The following is a 27,340-nucleotide window of genomic DNA, read 5'->3' on the forward strand; positions in this document are numbered from 1 at the left end:
CATCATTATCAAGACTGACAAAGGCAAATTTATTTACTCAACCACCAATTCCTGTAATTAGGTGATAGCCCTGATTCTGTTTTACAGAATGGATTTTTTTTAAAAAAAAACCCCAAGGGTGTTCAAACAAGCTTGCCATTTTTCTGCAAATCATCCCTCCCAATAGGAGAGAAAGTAACAGCTTACTACTTTGCTGTCTCAGAACCAAAGCAACTGCTCTTGCAGTGAACAACTGTGCAGGACTACATGATACGTGACAAATTCTCAAACACAGGCATACTTTGCTTCAGTACCTTGCAGAATACCTGTCCAAGGCAACTATGGGTAAACTTTTTCTTTACCATCCAACTTGCATTTTGAAACACACAGTTGTTGCTTTGGAATATGACAAAATGATGCTGGGAGAGACAATTTGCAAGGAAAAGCAGTTGGTAGCAAGAGGCATGCTTTATCTTGCGGGGTAACCGACTTGAGCAAACGTGGCAAGAAGGTGGCAAAAAAACCCTCTCAGGGTCCCCTGGCCAATTTGATGTGGGCAAGAAAAGAAAAACCTTTCTGACTCCCCCCCTCCCCAATTAGAGCAGTCAAAGGTGGTGGGTGTTGTTTTTAAAATGTTATTCTGATGTAGTGCTAGCATGAGAAATAAAATATTAAAGCTGGCATTTCCTTCTAACAACGAGTAGTACTTTCTGCCTGCAAAACCAACTTATGATTAAAAGAATATAGGCCAAAATAAACAGGCACGTCCCAGGCAATTGTCCTTGTAATAAAACATTTACTAGAAGAGAAAGCAGAAAGTAGAGGGAACATCATGTCACAGAATCCTGACAATTTCAAGATACTTGTTCATAAAAATGAGAAGCAAGAAGTGAACTATTTTCAGCAAACAAGATTTTTCTACCACTCTGGCAAAAAAGTAAAAGGAAAAAAAAGAATCTGATTAAAGAGCCCAAGAACACACTGTTAAAAAAAACCAAAAACCAAATATTTTTACATTTGCTTCTTTCCAGATGTGTGCGCGCGCAACAACCATTTCAAGGAAAAGCAGCACATTGTTTCAGACAAGTCCCGCTTTTAACATTGCTGCACTGAAAAACTTCTTCAGCAGCCAGTCCCAAACTTACAAAGTTTGAAATCTTCCTGCTTCAGCCCCCAATCACAATTAACTTGATAAGAAAGATCTCCCTCCCCAAGCCTGTTTCACCCTTGGGTGGTGGTGGTGGGGGGGGCGGGGAAAGGGGAAATAACTTCTGGAACATTCACAAAGCTATCTACAAAAGATCCCACCCAAATAGACACGTTTCATCTTCCTTGCTTCAGAGAGACCCTGGTGGGCAGGCTATATATCCTTGTGGCTCCATGGCCCACCTTTTTGTATCCTCTTCAGGCTGAATGTGGCTCCTGTTGCCCATACAGTACACATGCTCAGGGACCAAAATGAGTAGACACTAGGATCATCCTTGGAGGCAGAGGAGCTCCAGTCTAGGCAACCTGAGATTCTGCTAGTCTTTCCAAGCGGTCTTTGTTCCCACAAGGACACATTCAGAACACAGAAGATGGTGGGTTGTGTAAAAATGTAGATTGGCATGGGAAAGGTTAGCATTCATTCATTCGGTCTCTCTCTCTGTGTGTACCACAGTACTCATGTATGCTGTTCCACTGGGCAGAAGGAATCCTTTAGCTCCAGCCAAACTCATCATACCTGGGCTTAGGTGTGGAGAAGAATATGACAAATTTGCAGGCTGCATCACTTGCCTATTTACAGCCATCTCCCCACTACTCTTGGGAACAGAATCTCAAGCTCTCTCTATTGGCTATTAGCATGCTGTTACTATCAAGGGAGTAGGGGGGATGAAATGATTTAATCTTTGGCCTGTCCTCTCTCTACCTTAACTGTGGACAACTGGCAAAAAAGAGAGAGGCAGGAATCAAGCCTGAGAACCTGCTCACCAATCCCAAAATAAAAAGGATTTAAGCTATTCAGCAGTGATGCATCAAATGGTATGGGTAAAAAATATCACATTATGATTTCCATGCAGGATTGTGTGTGGATGGGCAAGACCAATTATGAGGAACCCCCCCCCCTTCCCAAGAGACCATTATTTCTCCTACATCAGTTGCTTGCAATGGCCAACAGCAACCCAGTCGAAACTACTGTGATTTCCTGTGATACTTTACATGTCTCAATTGTACTGCTGGATACATGCAGAATCATATAAACAGGAATTTGGTGGTCGTGTCTGGGCACAGATGGCCATTGCGAGCAGCGAACCAAGGTGTAAAAGCACAGTGACAATGGGGATGAAAAGAGGGCTACTGAATAGGGCTGATGGCAGCAGGCGTGCCACTTACTGGGAGATGGATTAAGTGTACAAGTTCAAATTGATCTGAATAAAACAAACCTACCCAGTTCAAAGCCTCTTTCTGGAAACATTCAGTTAAAAAAGAAACACTCTCAAAGATGTTTTGTTCTTCCTGGGTGAAATCAATCTTTCGAAGCCCCTCGAGACGGACGGATTTTTAAAAGTCAGAGCACTGAGGAATTCCAAGAAGGGGGACACTTTCCTTTTGATCAAAGCACAACACTGACGCGCCATTGAAGTGAAGCTGTCTGCAGACGCACCAGCCAAGGCTTGGTTGGGGGAATCATTGCTGTCCAATGCTATGCTTCTGAGTAGCCACACAGAAACACCCTCTTGAGAGTGACCGAGAGGGGCACCTTGCCACTTTGCGGGAGGCATGGGCTCTTAGCTGTCCCACCGACTCTTCTTGCGCTTTGGGGGCTCCGGAACGACAAAGCCATCTGTCTTGTTGTTGTCCCTACTACTGCCTCCATCGGCCTTGCTGTTCTCCTTGCTGTTGCCATCTTTCCTGCTCTCAGTGTTCCTATTCTCGCTGCTTCTGCTTTCGCCGCTGTTCCGGCTGCTGTCCCCATTGTTCCGGCTTTCCCCTTGGCGGCTGCTGCTCCCACCGCCGGCATGTCGGCTTTCCCCGTGGCGATGGCTGTCCCCATGACGGTTGTCCCCGTGGCGACCGCCTTCCCCGTGGCGCTGCCCTTCACCATGGCGACCGCTCCCGTCGCCGTGGCGCTGGCCATCGCCGTGGCGACCGCTGCCCCGGTTGTCGCTGTACCTTTCTCTACCTCCGCTGCTGCCCTCTCTGTTGCTGTTGCTGGCGTTCGGACTGTTGAACCCCTGAACGCCAGGACTCGGGAAGGCGGGGACGCTGTTTAAGTTTCCGGCGCTTGTGAAGCCTGCCATGCCCTTTGGCATGCCTGCCATGCCCATGGGACTGTCAGGTCTTGCCGAGTTCTGCTGCGCTGAGTTGCTTGGCACGGAGTTCAAGCTGCCAGCGCTGGTCCACCCACTGGCACCTGCTGAAGAGCTGCCCGTCTTCTGGTTGCTAAAGCTGGCAGCAACGAAATGGCTCTTATACTGGGACTACAGGAGAGAAAAACAAAAAACCATAACCAATACAAGGGTTCTTAAGCCTCTGTTTTCTGTCTCTTCTCAGTGAGGCCAACCACTTTCAAAGATCGAATGTTGGATGATGGATGGATTGGACTTTTGGAAAGCGAGTGTACCTTACTGCTGATTTCTTCCCGTTAAGGGAAAAACCCAGCTATATTTTTTTATGTGAGAATGGAATTTCAACTGGTAATGCTTTCTAATGTTAGCACATCTACTGCAATGTATGGCTGGGTTTAGTTGCTGAAGTATTCAGGCCAATTTTACCAAACTTATCTTTGCCTTCGGTTATGTCTAGCACTAGACTACTTACTGTACTTCCTTCCGCTCTGCCCATTCATTGGTATGGAGGAGGGCTGACCTGCAGTGCCAACAGGAGCAAGTTGGGGCTAAATGCTGGGTGAATGTTGATGGCTCCACCTTGGTGTCAATGAAAACCTTGCTTGCTGAAGAACTTGTGATAGACGCAAGGGAAATTTAGTTCACAGGCTGGGCAACTACCATGCTGAAGCAGACAAAGCTGCTGGCGACCAACAGCTCCTTTCCCTTCTGAGCTGGTTTAAAGGAGTTCACAGGCACAATGGCCACACTTGGCTAGAAGCCAAGAAAGCAGTAGCACCACAAGTGACAGACAGAAAGGGGAGAGAATCCGTAGCAGGACAATTAGTCATACCAACCTGGAATGCTGCCTTCATTGCAGACAACCGGTCCCCCATTGCTCCTGAGGATGGTTTGTATGCCTCATAGTTGACCATGACACTGTTACTCCCACGGTCCTGCGACACAAAGATGTTGGGCCATTAGGGCTGTGAAATTCGGGCTGCAGTGCTATACTTACTGGGGAGTAAGTCTCAATGAAATAAATGGAGGTCCAGCGCCGAGGGCCTTCTGGCGGTTCCCTCGTTGTGAGAAGCCAAGTTGCAGGGAACTTGGCAGAGGGCCTTCTCGGTGGTGGTGCTCGCCCTGTGGAACGCCCTCCCAACAGATGTCAAAAAGGAAAACAACTATCAGACTTTTAGAAGACATCTGAAGGCATCCCTGTTCAGGGAGGCTTTTAATGTTTAATAGATTACTGTGTTCTATTTTTCTGTTGGAAGCCGCCCAGAGTGGCTGGGGAGACCCAGCCAGATGGGCGGGGTATAAATAATAATAATTATAATAATAATTATTATTATATAAGTAGACATATATTAATCTACATTAGTACAGTGGAACCTCGTGTTACGGACGGGATCCATTCTGGAGGCCTGTCCGTAACACAGAACTGACACAAGCCAAAGTGCTGCGCCTGCGCACACGCACTTTGGCGCTTCTGTGCATGCGGTGAAACCTGGAAGTAACCTGTTCCAATACTTCCGGGTTGCTGCGGGACGCAACACAAAAACACGTAACCTGAAGTGGACGCAACATGAGGTATGACTGTATACTGAATATCAATGCTTACCACGCTCTCTGATCCTAGGCCAGGCCGCTCACGGTACCCCAGTCCACCACCGCCAATGTTTAACTTCTTGCCCTTCCCTCCCTTGAAACGTGATTTCCGGAACCAAGCATTCTGGAGAGAAAGGATAGTAACACTAATAGGAGATGAAATATGTGACTACCAGGCTATTGCTTGGTTCAGCTACTTTAGACTACAGAATTCTGGCTGGAAGTGCAAAAGCAACACCAAAAATTAAAAGTACACAAGCACATTAGAGTCATTCATTGTACACTATTTGCCAAATAAAGGGGAGAGAGAGAGATTTTGTGTTTTGGAGGGTGGAGGGAAGGAACCCAGATAAAGCCATTTGAACTACATATTGGGGGAAACAAAATAGCACTTATTTGTAGAAAAACATAGTTCCCTGTTTTAAGTAGCTTAAAACATGATAGAGGTAAAATCTTCCATGACTCAGACCTTAGATTTAAAAACAGCTTTCTGTATACTGCTAAGGCCCAGTGGTTTTTTCCCCTAGCTCAAGCAGTGGAAATGCAGCAAAACCTATTTCAAGGTAAAAACCTTTTTTGTTTTTTAAGTATACCACATACTGTGTTATATAATTTGGGGTGGCTCATAATTACACACAGAAACGTTAAGTTTCAAGTTGAGGAAAGATTACAGTGCTGCTTCAGGTTTTGACAAAGGTACCTGCATGGCCAAGTCCAAGAGCTCTTTTGTGACGTGCTGATTGGCCCCTTCCAAATTCCGAACGAGATCTCCAGCGAAGTTGCTATCCTTGTGAGTCAGCAGGGTGTAGGCCACGCCCTTCTCTCCTGCTCTCCCCGTGCGGCCAATTCGGTGGGTGTGGGTGTCAATATCCCGGGCCACGTCATAATTGATCACAGTCTTAATGGAAGGAATATCCAGACCACGAGCTGGGCACAGGAGATGTCAGGGGTCAAGACAGTTTCATGGCAATTCTCATATGCGTTCTGCTTATATCACATCTTGTCAGCAGAGGTTGAGCTTACTCTGCTCAGAACTCTTTCCCACTCCACCACCTTCAATTCTAGGAAAGCTTCAGTTAACAGATGAAAGCAATCAAGTTATCCTAGACACTTTCTGTTAATACTGGCCTGTATTCTTAAGACTGTATTGCAATTCCAAAAAAGACAACTGTATTCTTCCCTAATTGAAAGTAAGTTCGGTTGCACTGAACTCTGATTATACTGTACTAAAAAGAATTTTAGCTCCTCCTAAGGGGAAAAAAAAGGGAAATATTTAGTGGGGATTTAGAACGAATTAATGAGATAGTGAAGGAGGACTATCTTTTTCAAAACATCGATCAACTAAAAGTCCTAAGGTTTATTTAGTATCTTCCATACATAGTGCAGGTACCGGTAAGTCCACATCTACCCAGCAGGATGAGCACAACACTCTCTGAACCACGGTAGATGTAAAGAACATTAGGGTAGGTGGGTGAAAACTGGCGTAAGAGACAGCGCAATGTGAAGAGGGAAAGGGGGTCAAGAATGTGGTTTTGAAATTGCTTCCTAGGTTTTTAAAACTTCCAACTTGCACCCCTACCTGCCACATCAGTAGCAACTAGAACTGGGAAGGTCCCCTTCTTGAAATCCGAGATGACCTTGTTTCTTTCACTCTGATCCATGTCACCATGCAGCAGACCCAGGCTGTGTCCTTCCTGCTTAAGGTTGTTGGCAAGCTCCTCTGCATTTGCCTTCTTGGTAACAAAGAGGAGGACACTCCCGGAAGAGGTGAATTCCACTAGGCGAGTGGTCAGCCAGTTCCACTTGTTGGGGCCAGAGGAGAAGATCTCCACAATCTGAGTGATATCTTCATTTGCCTGTTGTGTGAGGAGGAAGAGTAAATAGAGGCAAAGTGAGAATACCGGGATTCATTTAACACGAGAGCAGAGATGGGGGAAGAAGAACAGAGAAACACTAAACTATGCACACCCTTCTCTCTTTGCTATAGTCTATTTCAAACAGTGTTTTTTTTCAAAAGGTATATTACCTCTCCAATATCTCCTTGCACCACTCGAATTGGATCAATTAGAATGTCTCTGGCGAGCTTCTCAATCTTCTTCCGGAAAGTTGCACTGAACAGCAGAGCTGTTAAGCCAGGAAAATAGTACTAATGTTATATATACAAACGTAGTGCAAGCTCACAAGGAAGCCACCCCATCCACCAGAATTGTACGAGAATCTAGATACCGGTACATACAAGTTGCCTGTGATGATTCACGGGTGACCATAGCACCAGATTTGACATGCACCCTTCCTTACTGCATACAGCAGTACCAGAAGGACACATTGTGGTTAGGAGTGGGGTGAGAGATGCTATCCAAACAGCAGAGAAGCACGGAGGCAATGGGAGGGGGGAAATGACAAGGAGGTGGTGGTTTTGTATGCTCGAAAACTACCTATATATGAACAAGATTTTAGAACACTCCAAATGTTTGGGAAAGGTGAAAAATCTGTGAGTGGGTGGATTGGGAAGACAACAGGCTGTCCTTGTTTAACAAGAACAAAATGTTTGTAAATGCATTAATATAACTTAATTTCTTTCTGGTTTAAGTATGGGAATTGGAAACAGTTTTGGGGCACAAAGTAATGCCGCCGCCCCCGCAAGGGGCTAACCACATATTTACAAGAATAAAACAGTTCTGTCTCACAAAATTCAATATATTTCATATTCAGGAAGTCCACACTCACTCTGCCTTTCAGGGCGCACGTGACTGGCAATCGATCTGACTTGGTATTCTGGATGAAGAGAAGAACAAAATTCCAGTCAAAGTCCAGCTTTCGGATGTTGAAAAGCAGCTGCACTGAGACTTATAAACAGCCAGCTGGATGAAGAGAACATGGCATATAGTTCAGGATGAAAAGTGCTCAATCTCTGCATTCTAGGACAACACCTTCTTATTTCATAAAATGCAGAACCATCCACAAGCTCAACTTCAGGAGGGTCTTAAATGAGATGTTGATACATTTGAACATCAGGCTCAGAGCTTTTTGTTTACAAAAAAACATGCCCTTTTAAAAAGATGTTTTAAAAAGGCCTTTAAGATCAATATATCAACTAAGTGACAAATTTGTCAAGGAGCAAATATTTATCTGTGGGTTTCGAATTTGTTTTTCAGCAAAGCATATTTTTGCAGCCATTCTGGTTCTTGTTTATTATTGCAATTAGAAATATTCTATGCCCCAGGGAAAAAAGAAATTAAGAAAGAAATCTGTGTTTCTTTCAAAGTCAACTAAAATTGAGGTTTGGGAAATAAACAAATATATTTATATTTGAACACATCTTCAAGAGGCCAATTATTATTCCACTCAAATAATAGAGAGTTGCTTTGCAGCTGATACACATAGCCTCTGTTACACACACACACACACACACACAAACGACACTTTCTCTTAGGCACTCGTGGCCTAACCAAGAGAAAGAAAGAAAACAGTTTCACCAGCAATGCCCAGCCTGCCCTTCATATACTATGGGTGAATGATATGGCTGCAGAACTGGGTGCTCTGTGCCACTTCTACTACGAATTGTGCCCCACTTTGTACAATGAACGTTCAGCAAATGAAAGAGCCAGACACACACACACACACAAAATTCCTTTGACCACAAAATGCTTGCTTGAATGAAAGGGTATTTTGGAAGATATTTCTGCCTGGGCTTTGAGAGACTTCTGAAGAAAGGAAGTTCCAAAGGTTGGGAGTGGCCACTGAAACCTATCCTTGTATGTGCTTTCACAGGGCCATCTGGAGCACAAGAGCGCCACTAAGAATTCATTCTCAGCTAACCACAAAGCTCAGGACAGGACACATAACACAGCTTGGTACCAATGTTAAGCAGTCATAACAAGCACGTTTGCGTTTTATTTTTACTTCCCAAATTTGCACTATGCCTCACTGGGTCAAACCACTTTTCTTTCTCCCTGCTTTGTCATATTCCTTCATACAAAAGCCTTCATTTTGCACCACCACCCTGATCTATTATCCAGAATGTCCTGTACTTTTCTGTAACTTTTTTTTTAGTTGCTGCTGAGTGCGTAGCCCAAGAAATGATTCAGCCTTTGCACTCTTTCACTAATGGATTCCTAGGACATAGAGGATGATATGAAGTTGTGGGGAACGTAGGTCACTGCTGTGACATATCCATACTGCAGCCAGTATTACTGGGTACATACCAAAACCCATGTCAAACATTCTGTCGGCTTCATCAAACACAAGGTAAGTGACCCTCTGAAGGTTGGTTGCTTTCTTCTTCACATGATCGATCAAACGGCCCTGATTGGAAATATTTAACAGCAGCAAGCTAGTCAGAAAAGCCAGTACTGTATCAATGTATCATTCAAACTATGTCACAGTAATTTCTTGGTCACAGTGGTTATACTGCTCCTACTTTCCCTGATATTGTTTGTGGTGCTTTTTGAACAACAGGGTCCTTGTCTGAGAGTTCTGTGATGATCAATAGTAGCTGGCCAAGAGCCAAGGGAAGCTCTGAAGGCCACCTTTAAACTTTAAAGGAAGACTCCCAGCAAGAGTCCAGTGAGAGGGAAATATCACAAGATATTTCTTTTTATTTAGAACGAAAAGGAAACATATTGCAAGCTATTCTCAGGATCCCGTTTCCCTTAGGGCAGCCTTCTACAATCTGGGAATGTCTTTGACTACAGCTCCAGCCCCAGCCAGCAACATCTGGAGGGCACTAGGTTGGGGAAAGATGCCTTACAGCAACACAAGTACCTGGAAGAAATACTCACTGGAGTGCAGACGACAATTTCTGCTCCTTCCTGCAGAGCCTTGGCCTGCTCCCACATGCTTCCTCCACCATACACTGCTACGGAGCGTAGATTGTAGGCCTTCCCAAAGCGTTTGCATTCAGCGTGGATCTGAAGGTACAGCAGTTAACAGAATATTGACAATGCTACTTCAAAAACTAGAAATACATTTCCATTGCATCAGAGAAACAAAGGGACTGAAAAATCTACACTTTCCTGTTCAATGGGGCTACAAGAATACCAAGTAGATTTCTTCTGTGTTATTCTAACTCTCCTTTCCAGTAACTGAATTTTCTTCTGCCTTTTGTACATCAACCCGGCCATCTTTGAAGTAGTGGCTCACCCCTAGAGCTTATCAGGATCCTATTTGCTGGCCTCACCCCTCACTTTTTCCGTATCTCCTCCCTCTCTCCTTTTGTATCCATCCCATATGAATTTGCTAGAATAATCTATACACATCACATAATTTCTTTTAACTTTCTCTTTTCTTTTCTCTCTCTCTTCTCCACCCTCCTTTTAGCTAGTTGTATCAAAAAGTTTTTATAAAAAAATTGCGAGACAGAAGAGGCAGAATTTCAGGGCAGATTTCTAGCATCCCTGTTTTTTAAGTTGAGTTTATCAAATGAAAGCAACCAGAGGAAGTATTATTGTGACTGGAAATAGAGCCACTTGCCACCAGGCAGCATTAAAGTAACATTCCACTTTTAATGATGAAAATCTTAACGATGAAACAACTGAAGCTCAGGCAAGCCTTGCTCCCATACCCACTTGCAACAGGAAGGTGAAGCTGGTGGTGGCCTGACTAGTTTAGTTACAACCAGCCCCCTTTAAAATCTTGATCTCAACACTGAGGGGTGAGGAGAAGGGGTGAATGCAGAGTTCCTCCTCTATACCGCCTATGTAAGAAGCCCTCCTTTGACACATAAAGGCTCCGAAATGGGTCTCTGGGACTTAAAAAAAGAGCAAGGTATTTGAAGTTCTGCATGCATCAAGTCCTGTATCTCATTGCAACTCCTTAGATCAAAGTAAGGGTGCGCTCATTAGTGTGGCAAGCCAGAATGCCTCTCTGCTAAAGCATGGCAATTTTTTCTGGAATTGTACCATAGTTCTGAACCTCCCTTTCCTTGTAAAGTTACCAAATAAATTTCAGAAGCTTTCTACCCAAGATGCTCTTTGGTGACCAAGGTATGCAAGATGGGTTTTTCCCCCCAGATGCTCCAAACATTTCTTTACCTGCTGGCACAGCTCTCTGGTTGGACATACAATCACTGCGATGGGACCATCTCCTGGCTCCAGCTCCTTTTGATCCATGATGTGAACCAACATGGGCCAAATAAAGGCTGCAGTTTTTCCACTGCCAGTCTTTGCAATACCGATCATGTCTCTGCCACTCAGGGCCACTGGAACACCCTGAAGGGGGGAAAACATATTTTAAATCCAGCAGTTTCCCAAAAACAGAGCAGGTGACTCAGCTCAGGGTATGGTTTTGAACATATTAACCTTCATAAAGCCATGAGGATGTGGACCCCAGCAGCTGTAAAAAAATGTCCGTAAAGGTTTTTTTAGCATACCCAAATAATTTCATACTCCATGTGCTCCTCAATTATTATACGCTCAGTTATACCCATGTCACTTCATCACATCTCCACTTTTCAACATTTAAGAGCTTGTGTTTAACTGACAATGTTGTTAACTAAATAAGCCAACATAAGAAGCAAACATCTAAGCCCATTGTAACCCCAGCATAATCTCCAAACAGGATAGGGAAAACAACATAGCATTTTGCCCATTTCATAAATTCCATTTTTTATTCAATACCCCACTTGAAAAGACCTGTAGATTTTGTAGTAGTACTAAGGTACAAATATTTATGTACTCCTTAGGTGTAAATAATCAGTATACCATCGTCACCATTACAAAATATTCTAGGGGGTTTGTTGGAACCTTGGGGTTAATTATAACCTAGGAAGTTAATTCTGTTCCAAGTTAGCTTTATCTTGACATAGAAGTTAACATTCTTATGACGCAAACTTGCAACACAGATTTATTATATGCAATTTCCCTTTTTCCTTTTTTTGGAGAAGTGGAGACACCCAATTAGGCTACAGCTATTCACAGAACTCCTTCCACTGTTACTATGGTCCCTGTATTTCCCCCTAGGCATTTTTAAATATCTACCGTGTTTCCCTTTTTTAATACGTAGTCAGAAAGCAAGCCATGGCAGCATTTTTTAGCATTAGTGAAATATAAGACACCCCCCGAAAATAAGGCATACCTCCATGCCGTGTAGAACGAGACCGGCGAGCGCCCCACCAGCAAGCGTGACCCAGCCAGCCAGAGGGGCCTGGAACTGGCTGCTGCTGCAGCAGCGAGCGCACGGAGTGCCCGAGCCAGCAGCCTGGCCTTTTTTTTTGCCTGCCCGAGGCGGCCTGCCGCCCCACCGCCGGAACCGGCGGCTGCAGAGTGGAGCGCTCCGCAGCGCGGGCGGAGTGCAGCGGCCTGGCCTCTTTTTTTCCTTTTTTGCCTGCCACCCCGCCACCGTAACCGGCAGCTGCAGAGCGGAGCACCCAGCAGCGCCGGGCGGAGCATTGAGCCAGCGGCCTGCTGCCTTGGTGCCTGGAACCGGCTGCTGCTGCAGCGCCGCACAGAGCGCCCAGCAGCACCCCGAGCCAGCTGCCTGGCCCCTCCGAGGAGGCCTTAAGGTACAAGACATCCCCTGAAAATAAGACACCGTGTGTTTTTTTGAGTAAAAAAAAGAATAAGACGGTGTCTTTAAAAAGGGGAAACACGGTACTTTGTTCTCTTCCATTTTCTCAAGGACTAACTGTAGCTCTAGAGAAGAAATAATAAGATATCAAAGGATAAACCAAGGACCAATAGCCCTTCTGGATAGAGAAAACTTTTTACACTTGTTAACATACAAAGGACAACCCTCTGAAATTTCAGGGCATCTTTATCTTTTTTTTAAGTTCCTTTGGTAGTGATTCTATTGGAAGGTAATTCTTTAGGCTTTTTACACGTGGTAATTTTAAACATTCAAATCAATTTTATGGCAAATTATTGCTGCCTTTAATTCTAAATTAATTAGCAGCTAACCAAGTTACAAACTGATAACATTACAACATCTCCCCCCGCCCCCCCAAGAAAAACAGATATGAGAAATAGCAAAACTATACTTTGTTGGATTACTGTGAACACTGCTATACAGGACTCACCTGGCATTGGATAGGTGTGGGTTGAGTGTATTCTGATTTCCTAATTTGATGCATAAGTTGCTCATCAAAACCAAAATGAGCAAAACTGCTTCCTGGTCTTGGAGGAGCTGCTCCAGAGACCTAGGGGGAAAGTTATTCATTAAAACCATGCCTTACACTTTTGAGAGAGATTATTCAATGCACATGCTGATGTAGTCTCTATATGAAAAGGAAGTTCGCTCAGTTCTGATCTCCGACAATGCTTATTGTGCTAAATCCACCTTATAAGGGTATACCACCCACCTCAAATGATTAGCCTTTCTTGTGTTGAACTGAATTCAACATTCAGCTGTGGTAAACACCCAAAAAGCACAATGATGAAGGGAATGTCCCAATCTAATTTAAATTAAATTAGCAGAAAAAATCTTAGAATATGCAGAGCTAGCAAGATTGACAACAAGATTCCAAGACCATACAGATCAAATATTCAATAGAGAGTGGAATATTTACAGAGAATACCTAAAAGAACATTGTAAAAATCTAAATTCATTGGCAGGCCTGGAGTGACCGCTGCATGAAATAAGAGAACTTTAAAAAATTAACACAACCAAACAACCTAGGCGAGATAAAGTTAAGTGCGCAGTTTTAAAAAAATCACAATCAGGAATCACAATGGGGGGGATTGAAAGTCGTGTTTGAATTCGCTACATGTGAATTTAAATCTTTTTTTAAATAAGTGTTGATTTTGAATTGCCTTTTGTTGATTGTTTCATACTGTTTTATTCTGTATTTGTTTTGTTTTTAAAACCAATAAAGCATTAAAAAAAGTGGGGAATGTCCTATGTTATCAGAGGCCCATATTCATAGGAGGATTGAGAGCATGCACATCTTATAAAATCCAGAAATTCACCAACTGGGCCTCTACAAACAGACCAACGTTAGGTATTTTCGTATGCAAATCAGAGGCTAAATGGAACAAATGACCAGCATACTAAGCAATGTCTAGCTAGAAGCTTGATCAATCACAGAGGCCAGTGGAGTGAGGAGAATCCCAAGAAGGGGGCTGAAAACCTGAATGACAACCAGAAGCCCTCCCATCTACCAATCCCTAACAGAATAAGCTGAAGGGGAAAGTGTCCGAACAGCTAATAAGTACTGACGAACTCAAGGAAGCCTGAAGGTGACCAACTGTCAAAAACTGGTTAACAGTTTATGTCTGCTAACCACCATGCCCTTTATGCCTGCTGCAAGTTTTCTATGGTACATCTCCCCTCACTGGATCAAACTTTTCCCTCTGTCAAGCCGCATTATTCTTCCAAACCCTCCTCAGGGTGCACTTTTAGAAAGCAGGAAGTGTAGCCATCCCTACTACAAATTAACAGTTATCGGGGTCACCAAACTTTTTCAGCAGGGGGCTGGTCCACTGTGCCTCAGACTTTGTGGAGGAGGGGCAGACTATATTTTTTGGGGGGGGGAATTAAAAATGAATGAATCCCTAAGCCCCACAAATGACCCAGAGATGCATTTTAAATAAAAGGACCCATTCTACTCATGTAAAAACATGCTGATTCCTGGACCGTCCGCGGGCCGGATTTAGAAGGCGATTGGGCCGGATCCAGCCCCCAGGTCTTAGTTTGCCTACCCATGAATGAACTCTTCTCTGCACCACTATCTTTGAAACTTAACATACTGCTTACATCCTTTCTGCTCTCTTTATCTCACTTAGATCATAATAATCATAATCATAATAATTTATTATTTATACCCTGCCCATCTGGCTGAGTCTCCCCACCCACTCTGGGCGGCTCCCAATTGAATATTAAAACAATACATCATAACCTCACTCTGCAGGCACATCTTTGTAAAGGTTCTGTGTCTGTTTATTGTACACCACACAGCTGTTATTATCATGTTTGAACAAGAGACAGTCCTCAAAGCAGGACTCATCTTACCCGGAGATTCAGCTTGTGGCGCAGCTCCACCACTTGCTGTGGGGTGAGGCTGGTGATTTCCTCATGCTCATCGTGGAAATTTTTCTCAAACGGTGGGTATTCAATCTGCAGGCCAATGGTTCATGGTTAGTCAGGGATACCACCTTATCAATTAAAAATTGGTTGTTGCCTCAGCCCGAGTGGTGGGCTGCCATTGAATGTTCATGAACAGCTGCTCAGTTAATAGTTGTAAGCATAAAAAGGTAAAGGTAAAAGACCCCTCACAGTTAAGTCCAGTCACAAACGACTCTGGGGTTGTGGCGCTCATCTCGCTTTACTGGCCGAGGGAGCCGACGTTTGTCCGCAGACAGTTTTCCCAGGTCATGTGGCCAGCATGACTAAGCCGCTTCTGGCGAAACCAGAGCAGCACACAGAAACGCCATTTACCTTCCCACCAGAGCAGTACCTATTTATCTACTTGCACTTTGACATGCTTTCGAACTGCTAGGTTGGCAGGAGCAGGGACCGAGCAGTGGGAGCTTCCCCCCCCCCCGTCGCGGGGATTCAAACCGCCGACCTTCCGATCAGCAAGCCCTAGGCTCAGTGGTTTAGACCACAGCGCCACCCGTGTCCCTAGTTGGAAGCATAGCATCTGACATTCAAAGAAGCACTTTGGTAGGGGAAAACTGACATAAAAATCATGTAAATTTGTCTGGGCTTCTATGAAATGGAAAAATATAAGCACTGGAGCACATATGGTGAGGGTATCTTCCTCTCTTTGCTTTATTCAATGTATTACTATTGATTTTTAGACAAACTTAGCCCTGGCGGTATGCTACTGATTGAAGAAATTCCCTCACCTCTGAATGATCAATAGGAGGAAGAGGATCAATGATTTTTTTGGATGGTGCTATTGGATTGCCATCACTGTCATACTCCAGGTTGTCCTCTTCCTCTTCTGGAACCACACCAGCATTGGGATTTTCTGCCATGTAACGGAAATATGCTTCCTGCAGCAAAACAGAGAAATGTAACCTGCATACAAGTGCCAAAGAGGATGAAAGGCTATTGTTGTTTTCAGTTAATTACTAGCTACATTTAGAGACGGTCACTTACTTGAATGCCTACCCATAAAGAACAAATAACTTTGTCTATTTTAACAGTTCTCTTTTTATCACAGTAATTATTTGGTGAAACCATAATAAAGATCTTACAAATTGGCTGCTATATTTTGCTTTTCCAGGAAACAGTCAGAAGACCCGAGCTGACTATCCCAAATGTTCAGTTAAAGCCACAAAAGTGTTTTCTGCTATGTCAAAATGTCTGGCCTTCAGTGCTTAATTTCCAAGACGGGTGGTGTGTGTGTCTGTGTTGCATTTGCCTGGACATTACAACCACTGACCTCCAAATCCTTTTCTCTAACGCCGTATGTGTGAACAGGAATGACTGCGGTTACTCAGAAGTGATAGAAAAATACTCTGCACACGCTCAAATTCTCTCTTTCTCTTTTTTACTTTGCATTTACTTCTGCTGACTTCTTGGCTAGATGTCTGGGGCAAGTTAAAAGTCTCCAGGCAACCAAACAAGAAAAAAAAATAATTCTGAAAACCTGGAAGGGTTTTCTTTTAGGTTGGTTAGTCACTTGCAGCGCATTGAACAGATGCAGAGCAGGTAAAGACATTGATGCTAATGCACAATCAGGAACCTTGACTGTAAACTGGCAAGGGAAAACAGGCTTTGGTTCTACCTCCCACCTGCTGATGGGCAACAGAGCCAAAATGTGCTGGAATAGCTGTCCTAGCAAGCTCCCCACGGAGAACTTGCTTATGCAACTGATGCCTGCAAAAATGTGACACCTCGGGTGCTTTAAAGCACCATGCAGGGCTCTTTCTGAAGTCCCATCTTTGGGACTGAAACATGTTGAACAACTTGAAATCACTGTGACGTCAGTGACTGACAAGTGAGCAGCCCTGCTCACCTGTCAAATTTGGTCCATGAGGCTCAGATCTGACAAGGATCTGTCCTGCAGAGCAAACAACAGAAACAACAACAAAAAGGTTCTCCACCCTGATCTAGCAGATATACATGATTGACACTGCATATATCTACTTTCTTGAACAGGAATCCCCCCCCCGAAGAGTTATGCTAACAATTATGCGCTCCCTTACAGGACAGGATAGGGTTTTTGAAACCATTTTGATATTTTACTATAATAGGGAATACCCTATGTTCTCTAATTTGAAGATACAGAAAGTAAGAAGCTCTTCCTTGTTTTAAAAAGTCAAATTCACATTCAAGAGAGACTCTCTCAAAGAAGGCACCTTCAGCATTTTTCCCAAAATGCAAATTTAACTGGTTAAAAAGTCACACTAATATTAAGTCTGATCAATACATTGCTACTACATTTTCAAGCTGTCCTTCCTCCAAGGAGCTCAGGGGAGTGTACATGCATCTCCCTTCCATTCTATCCTCATTACAACTTTGTCAAGAGGACACAGATGATTGAAGGCTTAAGAAAAAGCCAAAATAACATTAGGTTGAGAAAAGGACCAGCCAACCCTGAGAGCTTCATGGTCAAGAAGGGATTTGAACCCAAATCAACCAGAATAGTTATTGGTGCAATCAGTTGACATCCCTGTGCAGTATGAGAACATTGTGGCAATCTGGAAACCCAGCCAAGAAGGGTTAAACAGGGGTGTTCATTTGGTAAATTCAGGATATCCTGCAATAATCGGGGTGAGGTAGGAGTGGAAATAAATAAATAAAGGAACGAAGGCAGACAGGAAGGGAAAGAAAGGCAGGAAGACATGACTTCATTTACAAACGAACAATATTTCTGTTTTCATTTATTTTTGCTGCACTGTAAATTTAAGCAATCCCTCTCCCCCATCGAGTGGGCTACACACTGTCTCTCAGTTACCGTATGTTTCAATCCTACTATGAACATTAAGAAGCACATTATATCTTCTTCAGAGTTAAAGATGAAGCAACAGTGAAAAATAGTAGCTTCAATGATGTTGCATTAAGCCATGAAAACGTTTCTCTAACTCCATGGCTCTCCAGATGTATTGGGACTACAGCTCCCATCATCCCTAGCTAACAGGGCCAGTGGTCAGGGATGATTGGAATTGTAGTCCCAAAACATCTGGAGGGCTGAGGTTGCCCATGCCTGCTCTAGATGGATTTCAACAATTTTCCCGGAATTCTGATAGTTGAATAACACTTTTCTTCCTAATTAAAACTGAGGCTGTGCTTTAGTGTTATACCCCCGGAAGCTTATTTTTTAAGTGTGCTAATGTAAAAATTACTCACCCTCAGAGTCTACCTCTGTGCATGTTTGGTATGCTCATGACACAATTGAGACAAGTCCAGAGGACTGACTCATGAAAAGTTGCAATAGACAGACTCCCCAGGGGTTGGTAATTATGTATCACTGCACCACGAGGCATTAAAATCAGGGCAGCTAACTTGTGGCCCTGCAGATATTGCTAAACTACAATTCCCAGTAGCCCCAACCACCAAAGACAGTGGTCAGGAATTATTAGAGTTGTAGTTCAGCAACACCTGGAGAGCCACAGGTTAACCAGCCCTGGGTCACATGTTTCAATCGTGGCTGATGCAGAAACAGGCAGAACTACTTGCTATGGAGGCTGATTAGAAGGCAAGCTCAGAGCAGTAACTCATACAGACATGTAGTGGGCAGATACTTTAGACTGCTCAATTAGCCATTCTGTCCATGGCACACTAGAATATGCCCCAGAATACAGTTCGGGAATGACTGGGCTGGAAGTTCCAGATTTTGGATAACAGGTATGCTTTTATACAAGCATAATAAAGCTATTTGTCTGCACCAATAGGAGACTCAGAGAAGCACAAGTCCATGACAAGTTTTTTAAAAAGTATGCAAAGTGGCATTGTGAGCTCTACAATACCTTATACCAGTGATGGCCAAACTTGGCCCTCCAGCTGTTTCTGGACTACAACTCCCATCATCCCTAGCTAACAGGACCAGTGGTCAGGGATGATGGGAATTGTAGTCCAGAAACATCTGGAGGGCCGAGTTTGGCCACCACTGCCTCATACAGTACTTAAAATATTTTCAGCTGTTGCTTATATGGTCCACAGCAATAGCCGCCAACCTTTTTAGACCAGGACCCACTTTTATCATTAAACCTGTACAGGGCCTACTTTTATTTTATTTTTATGTCTGTCTTTCTGCTTCCTTTCCCTTTTTTCACTCCATGTCCCCCTTTAAAAAAATAAAACAAAAGCCTAAAAAGCATTGGTTGTGCGCTGATGTGACTCACCTAAAGTTGACCTGCAAACCAGTTAGGGGTCCTAATTTATCAGCTGGGCTAATGGTGTGATGTATTTAGAAAGAACAGGACCCCCCCCCGATCTTCTCAGCAAACAAAAATAGATCCAGTTTATTTCAAAGGATATCAGAAATGTGTGTCTGCACTCATTGATTACTGTTTTGTAATAGATAGAAAGGTTGCGTAGAAAACTCACTTGATCATCTTCCTCTTCAATATCATCGCGTATACCCCTGGAAAAATAAGCAGAGAAACAAAACTTCCCTGCAAATGTTCCACATACCCAGCTCCGTACATTCAATCTGATTAGTGCCAATATAATTCAACACTGACAACATTCAGCAGCAACCAAACAAAAAACAAAAGAACACGAACATCTTATGTCAGTTCCAACCCACCAGGACCTGCCAAATTATGAAGAGTAAAATTGAATGAATTTCAGATCTATGACGTGTGACAGAAAAGCTGTTTCACAGAACTATATAGTTGAAGACGAGGGAGGTAATTTCAACACCCTGCTCCAATGAAAAGGCATCTATACACCAGCCCCTCAGAAATCAACCCTCATAAATTCAGATCACAGCCTTTAAGGAGGTTCAGAAAGGCTTAAAGATCTTAGCATGGCAAAATCTTCAAGTATCCCAGCAGAAATAATGCAAGATGATCCCATGCTTCTTGTCTGTCTCTCACTTGTTTCAATGGGGCTGTGATATAAAAAATAACTTACTTTGTATTTTTCCTTTCCTTATCTTTGTCTTCCAATCTCTTCATGTCTCTAGCAGCTTGATCCTAGTGGGTCACAAAAGAAATGTAACATTGCAATGCAGCACATTTCCCTATAAAATTCCTATGACGCTGGAGCTCATAGCGCTATATGCAATGGAATACAGCAACCAGGTGAGGTTATACCAACTGCCAGAAGAGAGAAGACTTCTGACAGCCGGCTCCCCTCCTTTTCTTATTCTTCCTATCATATTTAAAGAGTTTTTCAGTGCATATCATTGTATCTCAATTCAAAACCACAGGTTCAAGCTGCTGGTATTGTTGCACAAAGCCCTATAACAGGGGTCCCCAGACTTACCGAGCGGCGGGCCGGTGCCCGCCGCGCCGACCGCGCGGTGGGCCGGACTGCAGGGGAGTGCGCGCGCAGCGGGCCGGAGGGCGGGGGAGTGCGCGCCCGTGCGCATGCGCACACGCGCGGGAAAAAAATCGGCGAAAATCGCTTGTGCGCATGCGTATGGGCCTCCCCCGACCCGGAAGTGCACCAGAAATGACCTCTTCCGGGTCGGGAGAGGCCCGTACGCATGCGCACAAAGGATTTTCGGCAATTTTTTGCCGATTTTTCAGATCGCCGCTGCGCCGCGCGCCGTGAGAGCGGGCGGCGGCAGCGGGCGGCGGGGGTCGTCGCGGGCCGGATTGGAAGGCCGATTGGGCCGCATCCGGCCCGGGGGCCGTAGTTTGGGGACCCCTGCCCTATAATATACCGGGATACCTAAAACATCCCCATATCCCCTACTGATCAGTGTGCTGCAGGAGAGGCTATCCTGCAGATACCATCCTATCAGGAGGTCTGTTCTACATGAATGTCAGAATTGGGCCATTAGTGTAGTGGCACCTGCCATTTGGAATTCCCTTCCACGGTGCATCTCTACTGGCTTTTCAGCACTTGCTAAAGACATTCCCCTTTCCAAAAGACTTCTAAAATCTTTATCTCGGTTGCTATCTGACCTAGATCTCAACTGATTTGTGTGTTGTTGTTTTAAACTGTTTCTATTTTTATAGTTATTTTCAAAAACCGTTTTTATATACAACTCTTTTTAAGCATGTAACTCTTTCGTATGTGCCATTATAGTGTAAATTGCTTTGAAATACCTCATGGGAAGCAATTTGTAAATGAAACAAATAATTAAATGGTAGCAGTAGTAGTCTAAATCCCTCCCCAAATGTTATGAGCAGGAGTTCACCTTGTACTTCTCAGATTAAATTGTGAGTGTATGAAGTAGCGACATCACCACTGCTGAATTCCCTCCTGAGAGGCACCTGCTTGGTTTCACTTCTCTGACTTTTAAGGCCCCTAAGGTGCTAATTGCTGTTGCTGCTTTTGTTCTATTCTGTTTGTCCTTGTTTACTTATAGAGCAACAGCTGGCTATTACGGATTTTTTCCACTGGTTTGCTATAAACTACCTCAGATACCCTACAACAGAAGACAGATTTAAAATATTTTAAATTAAAATAAATACAACAGATAACATTTCTGTCCCATCTTCAGAGGTGCTGACTGTTATTCTCCTCAACAGTCATTTCTGGTGCATCTAAAAGCCACAAAATATCGGCAAGGCATAAGGAGAAGGTAACTTACCTCCACCTCTGCCATGAATGCCTCCAATGGGTCATCTTCGCTGTCTGAGTCAGGTGCTTTGGAATGGAACTGCTGCCGAGTGGGGGAGTTCTCAGCGGGAATGTATGGCAATTCAACGTTATTGGAATCTTCCTCCTCATCCTCAAAGTACCTGAAAATTCAGAGAGAGAGAAGCTGACACTGGGAAGAATCAAGTCAACACATAAGCAGGCTTATAAGAAGGGAAAACCATTTGCTATCACACAGAGCATAAAAATGGACAATATTTTAGGATTTTTTCTTTAAAAAGATTTTTTTGGGGGGGGCACACAGAACTAAAGAACAAACTCCATCTCTCAAATATCCACTCCAAGTTGTCTGGCAGCCTCATTTAGCTGTTGTCATGCAACCTTTATCTGGACTTTGGCTAGTCTTACCCTTGAGATGTCAGCTGTAAAATGGCTTATTCCATCCACTGGGACACTTCTTTTCACATACTGTATTATCAGGTAACACAACTATGCCTGCCCTAATAAAACAAATCATCGCAAAACTTTGGGAAACTCATTTAATGGGGATACAAGTGCAAAAGGCGGGGAACTTACGCATTCTCCTCATCAAAGTTTGCTCGCTTTGATCCAATCTTGTAAAAAGAAGGCAGCTGTGGTGGTGGTGTCTTTCCAAACCCAGCTGAACCAGGGGCTCCGAAAGCACTGTGGGACTGTTGAGGGAGTTTTGGCTCCTCCTTCTTCCCAGTGGATATGGAGAAGCCACCGAAACCAAAGCCCCTCTTGGTGCCAGGGCCACCTTTGTTCCAATTCATGGTGTCAGCAATGCGTCTGATAAAGATGAAACGACGTACTAAATATAAAGCCTCAGCCCATTTCAAAACAGTATGAACAAAACGTCACAGGCAACTAGCATAGAATTAAGATAGGAAAGTCTGACTTAGAAAGATGAACAGAGCACCATATTTTTTTTGTAAAAATGCTCCCCCTAAATATCAATCATAGCAGTTGATTGTACTGACCGGTGGCAGCTACTTTTAAAAGATGAAAATGGGTATTTCTAGTATATGAATAAAACTCAGGTTTACTCCAATGCAGATATTTTGTTTACTAATATGAGGCAGACTACCTTTTAAAGGCTTACTATCTAGTTCAGTTTACTTCTATTGTTTAGACATTACTGTTTACCAAAATATAATTTGCATTCAGATGGTAGAGTCATAAGTACATTTAAATATATGTAATACAATCAATTGCATCCTACTTAATATCTGTGTGGCTGACACTAATAAAATGTGGCAACTTTGTGCATTAGAGGTTTTGTTTTTAACAATGAATTCAGGCTATCTTGCAATCTAATTATCCCTTAAAGGACAGTAGGCAATTGAAGTGCAGAAAAGAACCCCTGAGCTTACTAGCAAGAACATTCACTCCTGTTCATCTTAAACCAAATCATAAATAATGTTATATAAATGTTTTTTGGAACATTTTACTACCCGTGGAAAATTCCAGTGTATCTCAAGACAGTAAAATGTCCCAAAGCAAATCCATCTGCGTAGCGTTTGAACGAAGACACTTAACAGAGCAATCCAAACCCATCTACTGGAGGGGGTATGAATGGACAGAGGTGTTCCTTGGCTTAGTTCTGCAGGTCACTGCTGTTGGAAGAGCTCCACTGTTAAGGAGTGCCCCAATGGACCTGCCCAAAGAGTAGGCAGGCAAAATCTTCTGGTGGTAGCATTCCTACCCACTGTAATTCCCAAAACGGCGAATTTCAGGGAAAAGGGATGACCATCATGTGACTGCCATCATGTGACAGTAATGGGTCCAATCTGAGCCTCTTTGCTATGCCAGCTTGGGAGAAGGCACAAGGAACAGGTACACTTCCCTGCCCCCCCCCCCACTGGTGAGAGTGGCAGGGTTGTGGAAGCGGAAGTGGCTTCATCGCTCCATCAAACCTCATCACCGACAGCCAGGAGTTTGGATGAACGCCCTGGATCATTTTTGTTTGGAAAAAACCCATGGGACATTTTTTTTTAATACACATTGGCTGAAAAACAACAACCCACCCATCCAAATGGCAAAAATCAGCAGACTACTTTGATACTTTATGACCCATACTTTTTTTGGTTGTCAGAAAGACAGCATCTGCTTCACTGGATCAGATAGTTGGAACTTATGTTTTTAAAGATGGATTTGTTACACTGGCTGATGAAAAAGCACCCCAAAATGCAAAAACCAATTGATTTTCTAAGGCACTTAATGACTCACTTGCTGGAATTTGAGGACATTGTTTAATGCCGTGCAGGTGCTGTCCTAGGAGTACACTGTAGGTTTACTTCTGTGTATAAAATAAATGCAATGAAAAGTGCAGCCCTGGAAGGATTTTGTCTTACATCTGTGGAAGAGATTTGGTTCAGCTCTTATAAATTCCGCAGTGAATGCACATACGTGTCTAAAATACATATTTTCATTGGGGATCTTTATCACGTTGATATCTGCTGCTTTGAAAACTATTTGTGTCTAAGTGCCACAGTCATACAGTCCACCTGAAAAAGTTAGGGTGAGAGAGAACAGCTTTGGAAGAAGAAAACAGATACATCCTGTGTTTGCAGGTATAAAAACAGGGAGCAGCCCTACTGGGAGATAGAGACTAAAACAGCAAACTGAAGCAGTTGAATACCGTACTTTGTAAATATGCACTATTATTGTTTACTTAGACACTTCCATTTAAAAGCACTTGACACTTCTTTTTTTTCAAAATTGTATTTCCATTCAAAACACTCTGTCCTTTTCTCCAGACATCAATGCAGCATACTTGGGGCAGACTGACTTTTTCGAGGCCAGCCAATAAGTTTCTTAGCCTAACCTGAACTCAGACTCAGTCTGCTGCATCCAGGTCCACCAGCAATCATATATTGGTTCTTAGCTGTGCATTGGCTTGAGCGTTTGAAGCCATTGTCACAACGCATCTACTATAATGGTGACCAGCGTAGGCAGCTTGGCCCCTTGCAATCCTATTCTTCTTTGGCCCCTTGCAATCCTATTCTTCTATAAATGTTGCCGTCAGTTTTACAAACACTGCCAGCGCCGTTGTGGAAAGGAGGCAAAAACAAAAGCACTGCAGCTATTATTTGGGGTTCAAGCACCACTTTGGCTACTCAGGTTGAAATGCAGATTGCATGCCATGCCCACTCGGCAGGGGACTTCCCACCGTGCTCAATGGGCTTACTCCTGAGAACAGCGTGCACATGCACATGCTCGCTCCCTCGAGTCAGGCACGCAAATAACAAAAAACGGCTCTGATCCTGTTGCCGCCGCCGCCCCCCCCCCGCCCTTTCAACGGGCGAGGACTTTTGCTACGTCAAGAGAGGGTTGCGGGCTGCAAGTGTGGAGGAGGAGCAACAAAAAGGCGGCCTTCAGGCTCGGAATCCCAAGTGTATGTCCGAAGACATTCCGCTAATACCACCTGCATACTTACCCCCGGTAAGGGCCGACGGGTGTGGCTGGAGACAGGAGGGCACGTCGCCTAGGAATGGGAAGAAAGAGAGATCAATCAGGCCCCCGAGGCCTCCACAGCCCCGCTAGGCCTCAGCCCCGCCCCCTCCTCCTCTTCCTTCATATCCAGACAACCCAGGCGGAGGAGGGGCGGCCCGGGGCCCTCTTTCCAGCCCCTCTTCTCCCCACTGTCTCCTCTTTGCTTACCCGCCGCCTCGTCAGACACTCGTGCGGCTTTCTTTTCCGTCTTCCCCTCCTCCTCGCCTTCCTCCCTGTCTACCCGGTTACTACGGAGAAAGAAAACGGGGCGCAACGTCGGCAGCCGCGACGCGATGACGCCATCGCGCACAAGCGCGGCAGGGAACGGCCCTCTCTCCGCGCCTTTGCAAAGGGGCCTTTCGCTCCCCCGCGCGCGCCCGGGTGACGTCACGAAGGGAGGCAAACCGTTGGAAGAAGCCCGTGGCGGGGGCGGATCCTAGAAGCAGAAAAAGTTAGAGTGACGTGCGAGCCCGGTTTCCCCCCCCCCATCAAGTTATTACTGTATAAAACACACATAGAGAGAATTTTTAGCAGGAGAGATGGGATAGAAATAATGATGATCAAGTGCTCCAAAAGGACTGGAGTAAATTTATACGATATTTTAAAGATTATTGTAAGCAATTAGCATCACTAGCAGGGTTTTCTGAAGACTTGTAATGAGAAATTTTATCTCGTTCTATTTTTATTTAAATTTTGAGCCATTTTGCAATGACTAAGTAGAATTGGAAAACGTACAAAATGCAATGAACTTCCATTTCATGCGGCTCAAGGTGGTGCCTTCCATAGTTCTAGTTACAGGTAGGTAGGTGTTGGTCTGACGTAGTCGAAACAAAATTAAAAAAAATCCTTCCAGCAGCACCTTAGAGACCAACTTAGTTTTTTTTTTCAAAATGCAATGATATAAAGGTACCGTATACACACACCCACACACAATTATATCATTGCATTTTGTACGTTTTCCAATTAGCCCATCTACTTTAGCATTACATACACTGACTGACAGCAGCATTCCAGCTCATGGGTATAGCCAAGGGGGGCAGGGAGGGGCAGCTGCCCCCCCATCAATAAAAATACATACCGTAGTTAACTGAGCTTCTGCCCCGCCACCAACAAAAGGCCTGCCCCCCACCACAAAAATCCTGGCTATGCCCATGTTCCAGCTGGAGATGTCAGAGATAAAGTCAAGGACCTTCCACAGGCTAGGCATGTGTTTTACTACTAAGCTACAGTGGGTTAGTAACAGTGGATTGAATTATAGGGCTACTGTAAGACATTTCTCACCTTCAGCACACATACCCGCTCATCCGAATAATATGGGAATAAGAACTACAAACAGTATTTTTAGAAGCAACATAATTTGATTATTTTTTAAAGGAAGCTGGGGGGAGGGTGTGAATGGCATCAAAACTAACTGAAAGTCCTCTCTGAGTGCTTAGAAAAACAACAACCACCATGCATATATTCCAGGCCTCTGGATATATTTGAAAGGTGTAGTGTGTGTGTGTGTGTGTGTGTGTGTGTGTGTGTGTTTAAGGAGTAGACTTGTCATATTATTACTAGTAGGGCTATGAAGCTTTTTTCTTTTCTTTTCTATTTCCTGGCACCTTAATAATTATGGCATAAGCTTTTGTGTACTACAGTCCACTACATCAGCTGAAAGTTTATGCCATAATAAATGTGTCGGTGCCTCAAGTCTCCTTGCGGAATATCCTGGGCATGTGTGTGTGTGTCTAGTTTTTTATTTTTTGGGAGATTTGGCAACCCCAGCCCACACCAGAGCATGTGCAAAGTATTCTCTCTCTTCCCCACCCCCCCATCCCTTTCTGGAAGTGTCCCAACCAGCTTCTCACACATATGTTCCTGGAGGAAATAATAACAATAAAAAAAATCCTCATGCTTTCCTTTCACCATTGCAAACAGTGCCAAAACAAAAAAACAAAACAAAAAACACCCTCATCAAAGTCCAAGAGATTTTATCAGCCTCTGCAGCCGCTTTGGGGAGGGATGAAGGGCCGGTTTTAGGTTTGATGAGACCATAAGGTACTGAAGGTAATGGGGCCCTTTATATGTCCAGCTGCCCTTTGTCAACAACAAATTGTCACTGTTTTTTCTGTTGAATATATGCTATATGGTAATTTATGGACCTAATAGGTATCTAAAGCCATTTGCACATAACAAAATACGTATGTATTTTATCAAAGTAATTGTTGAACTGAAATACAGTGTATTAATAGTTAAATAATTATTAAGCTCTAACTTAAAATGATTTTTTATCCATAACAAACTTAATAATGCAAACACACTGGCATTTGGCAATA

At 43.8% G+C, this 27,340-nt stretch overlaps 1 protein-coding gene across 5 annotated transcripts; it reads right to left on the bottom strand.

Moving 5' to 3' along the window:
• Nucleotides 1–755: 755 nt before the first annotated feature.
• Nucleotides 756–25,369, bottom strand: DDX42 (DEAD-box helicase 42). 5 transcript variants are annotated; one of them, XM_035134284.2, is made up of 20 exons: nt 25,191–25,367; nt 24,967–25,014; nt 23,757–23,826; nt 22,083–22,316; nt 21,499–21,649; nt 19,866–19,927; nt 19,335–19,371; nt 15,683–15,832; nt 14,844–14,948; nt 12,913–13,032; nt 10,931–11,107; nt 9,680–9,808; nt 9,104–9,203; nt 7,626–7,673; nt 6,925–7,022; nt 6,478–6,754; nt 5,599–5,825; nt 4,912–5,022; nt 4,145–4,243; nt 756–3,440 (listed from the first exon to the last, which is right to left on the bottom strand). In XM_035134284.2, exons 3-20 carry the CDS (start codon nt 23,774–23,776, stop codon nt 2,748–2,750), a joined length of 2,838 nt encoding a protein of 945 aa, XP_034990175.1. In that variant the 5' UTR covers nt 23,777–23,826; nt 24,967–25,014; nt 25,191–25,367; the 3' UTR covers nt 756–2,747. The 5 variants fall into 5 exon arrangements, with proteins under 5 accessions (XP_034990175.1, XP_034990177.1, XP_034990176.1 ...); XM_035134286.2 differs by having other exon boundaries at nt 23,757–23,883; XM_035134285.2 differs by having other exon boundaries at nt 23,757–24,034.
• Between the last annotated feature and the right edge of the window lie 1,971 nt (nt 25,370–27,340).

This window comes from Zootoca vivipara, chromosome 13 (assembly GCF_963506605.1).
Source record: "Zootoca vivipara chromosome 13, rZooViv1.1, whole genome shotgun sequence".
In the NCBI taxonomy this organism is placed as follows: Eukaryota; Metazoa; Chordata; class Lepidosauria; order Squamata; family Lacertidae; genus Zootoca; species Zootoca vivipara.

Excerpts from the sequence above, each read along its gene's own strand:
- DDX42 (XM_035134284.2), bottom strand. The coding sequence starts at position 23,776 with ATGTCCTCAAATTCCAGCAA. Across the intron at positions 19,928-21,498 it reads CATTCATGGCAGAGGTGGAG|GATCAAGCTGCTAGAGACAT; the intron begins GTAAGTTACCTT and ends GTGACCCACTAG. Across the intron at positions 9,204-9,679 it reads AAATTGTCGTCTGCACTCCA|GGCCGTTTGATCGATCATGT; the intron begins GTGAGTATTTCT and ends ATTTCCAATCAG.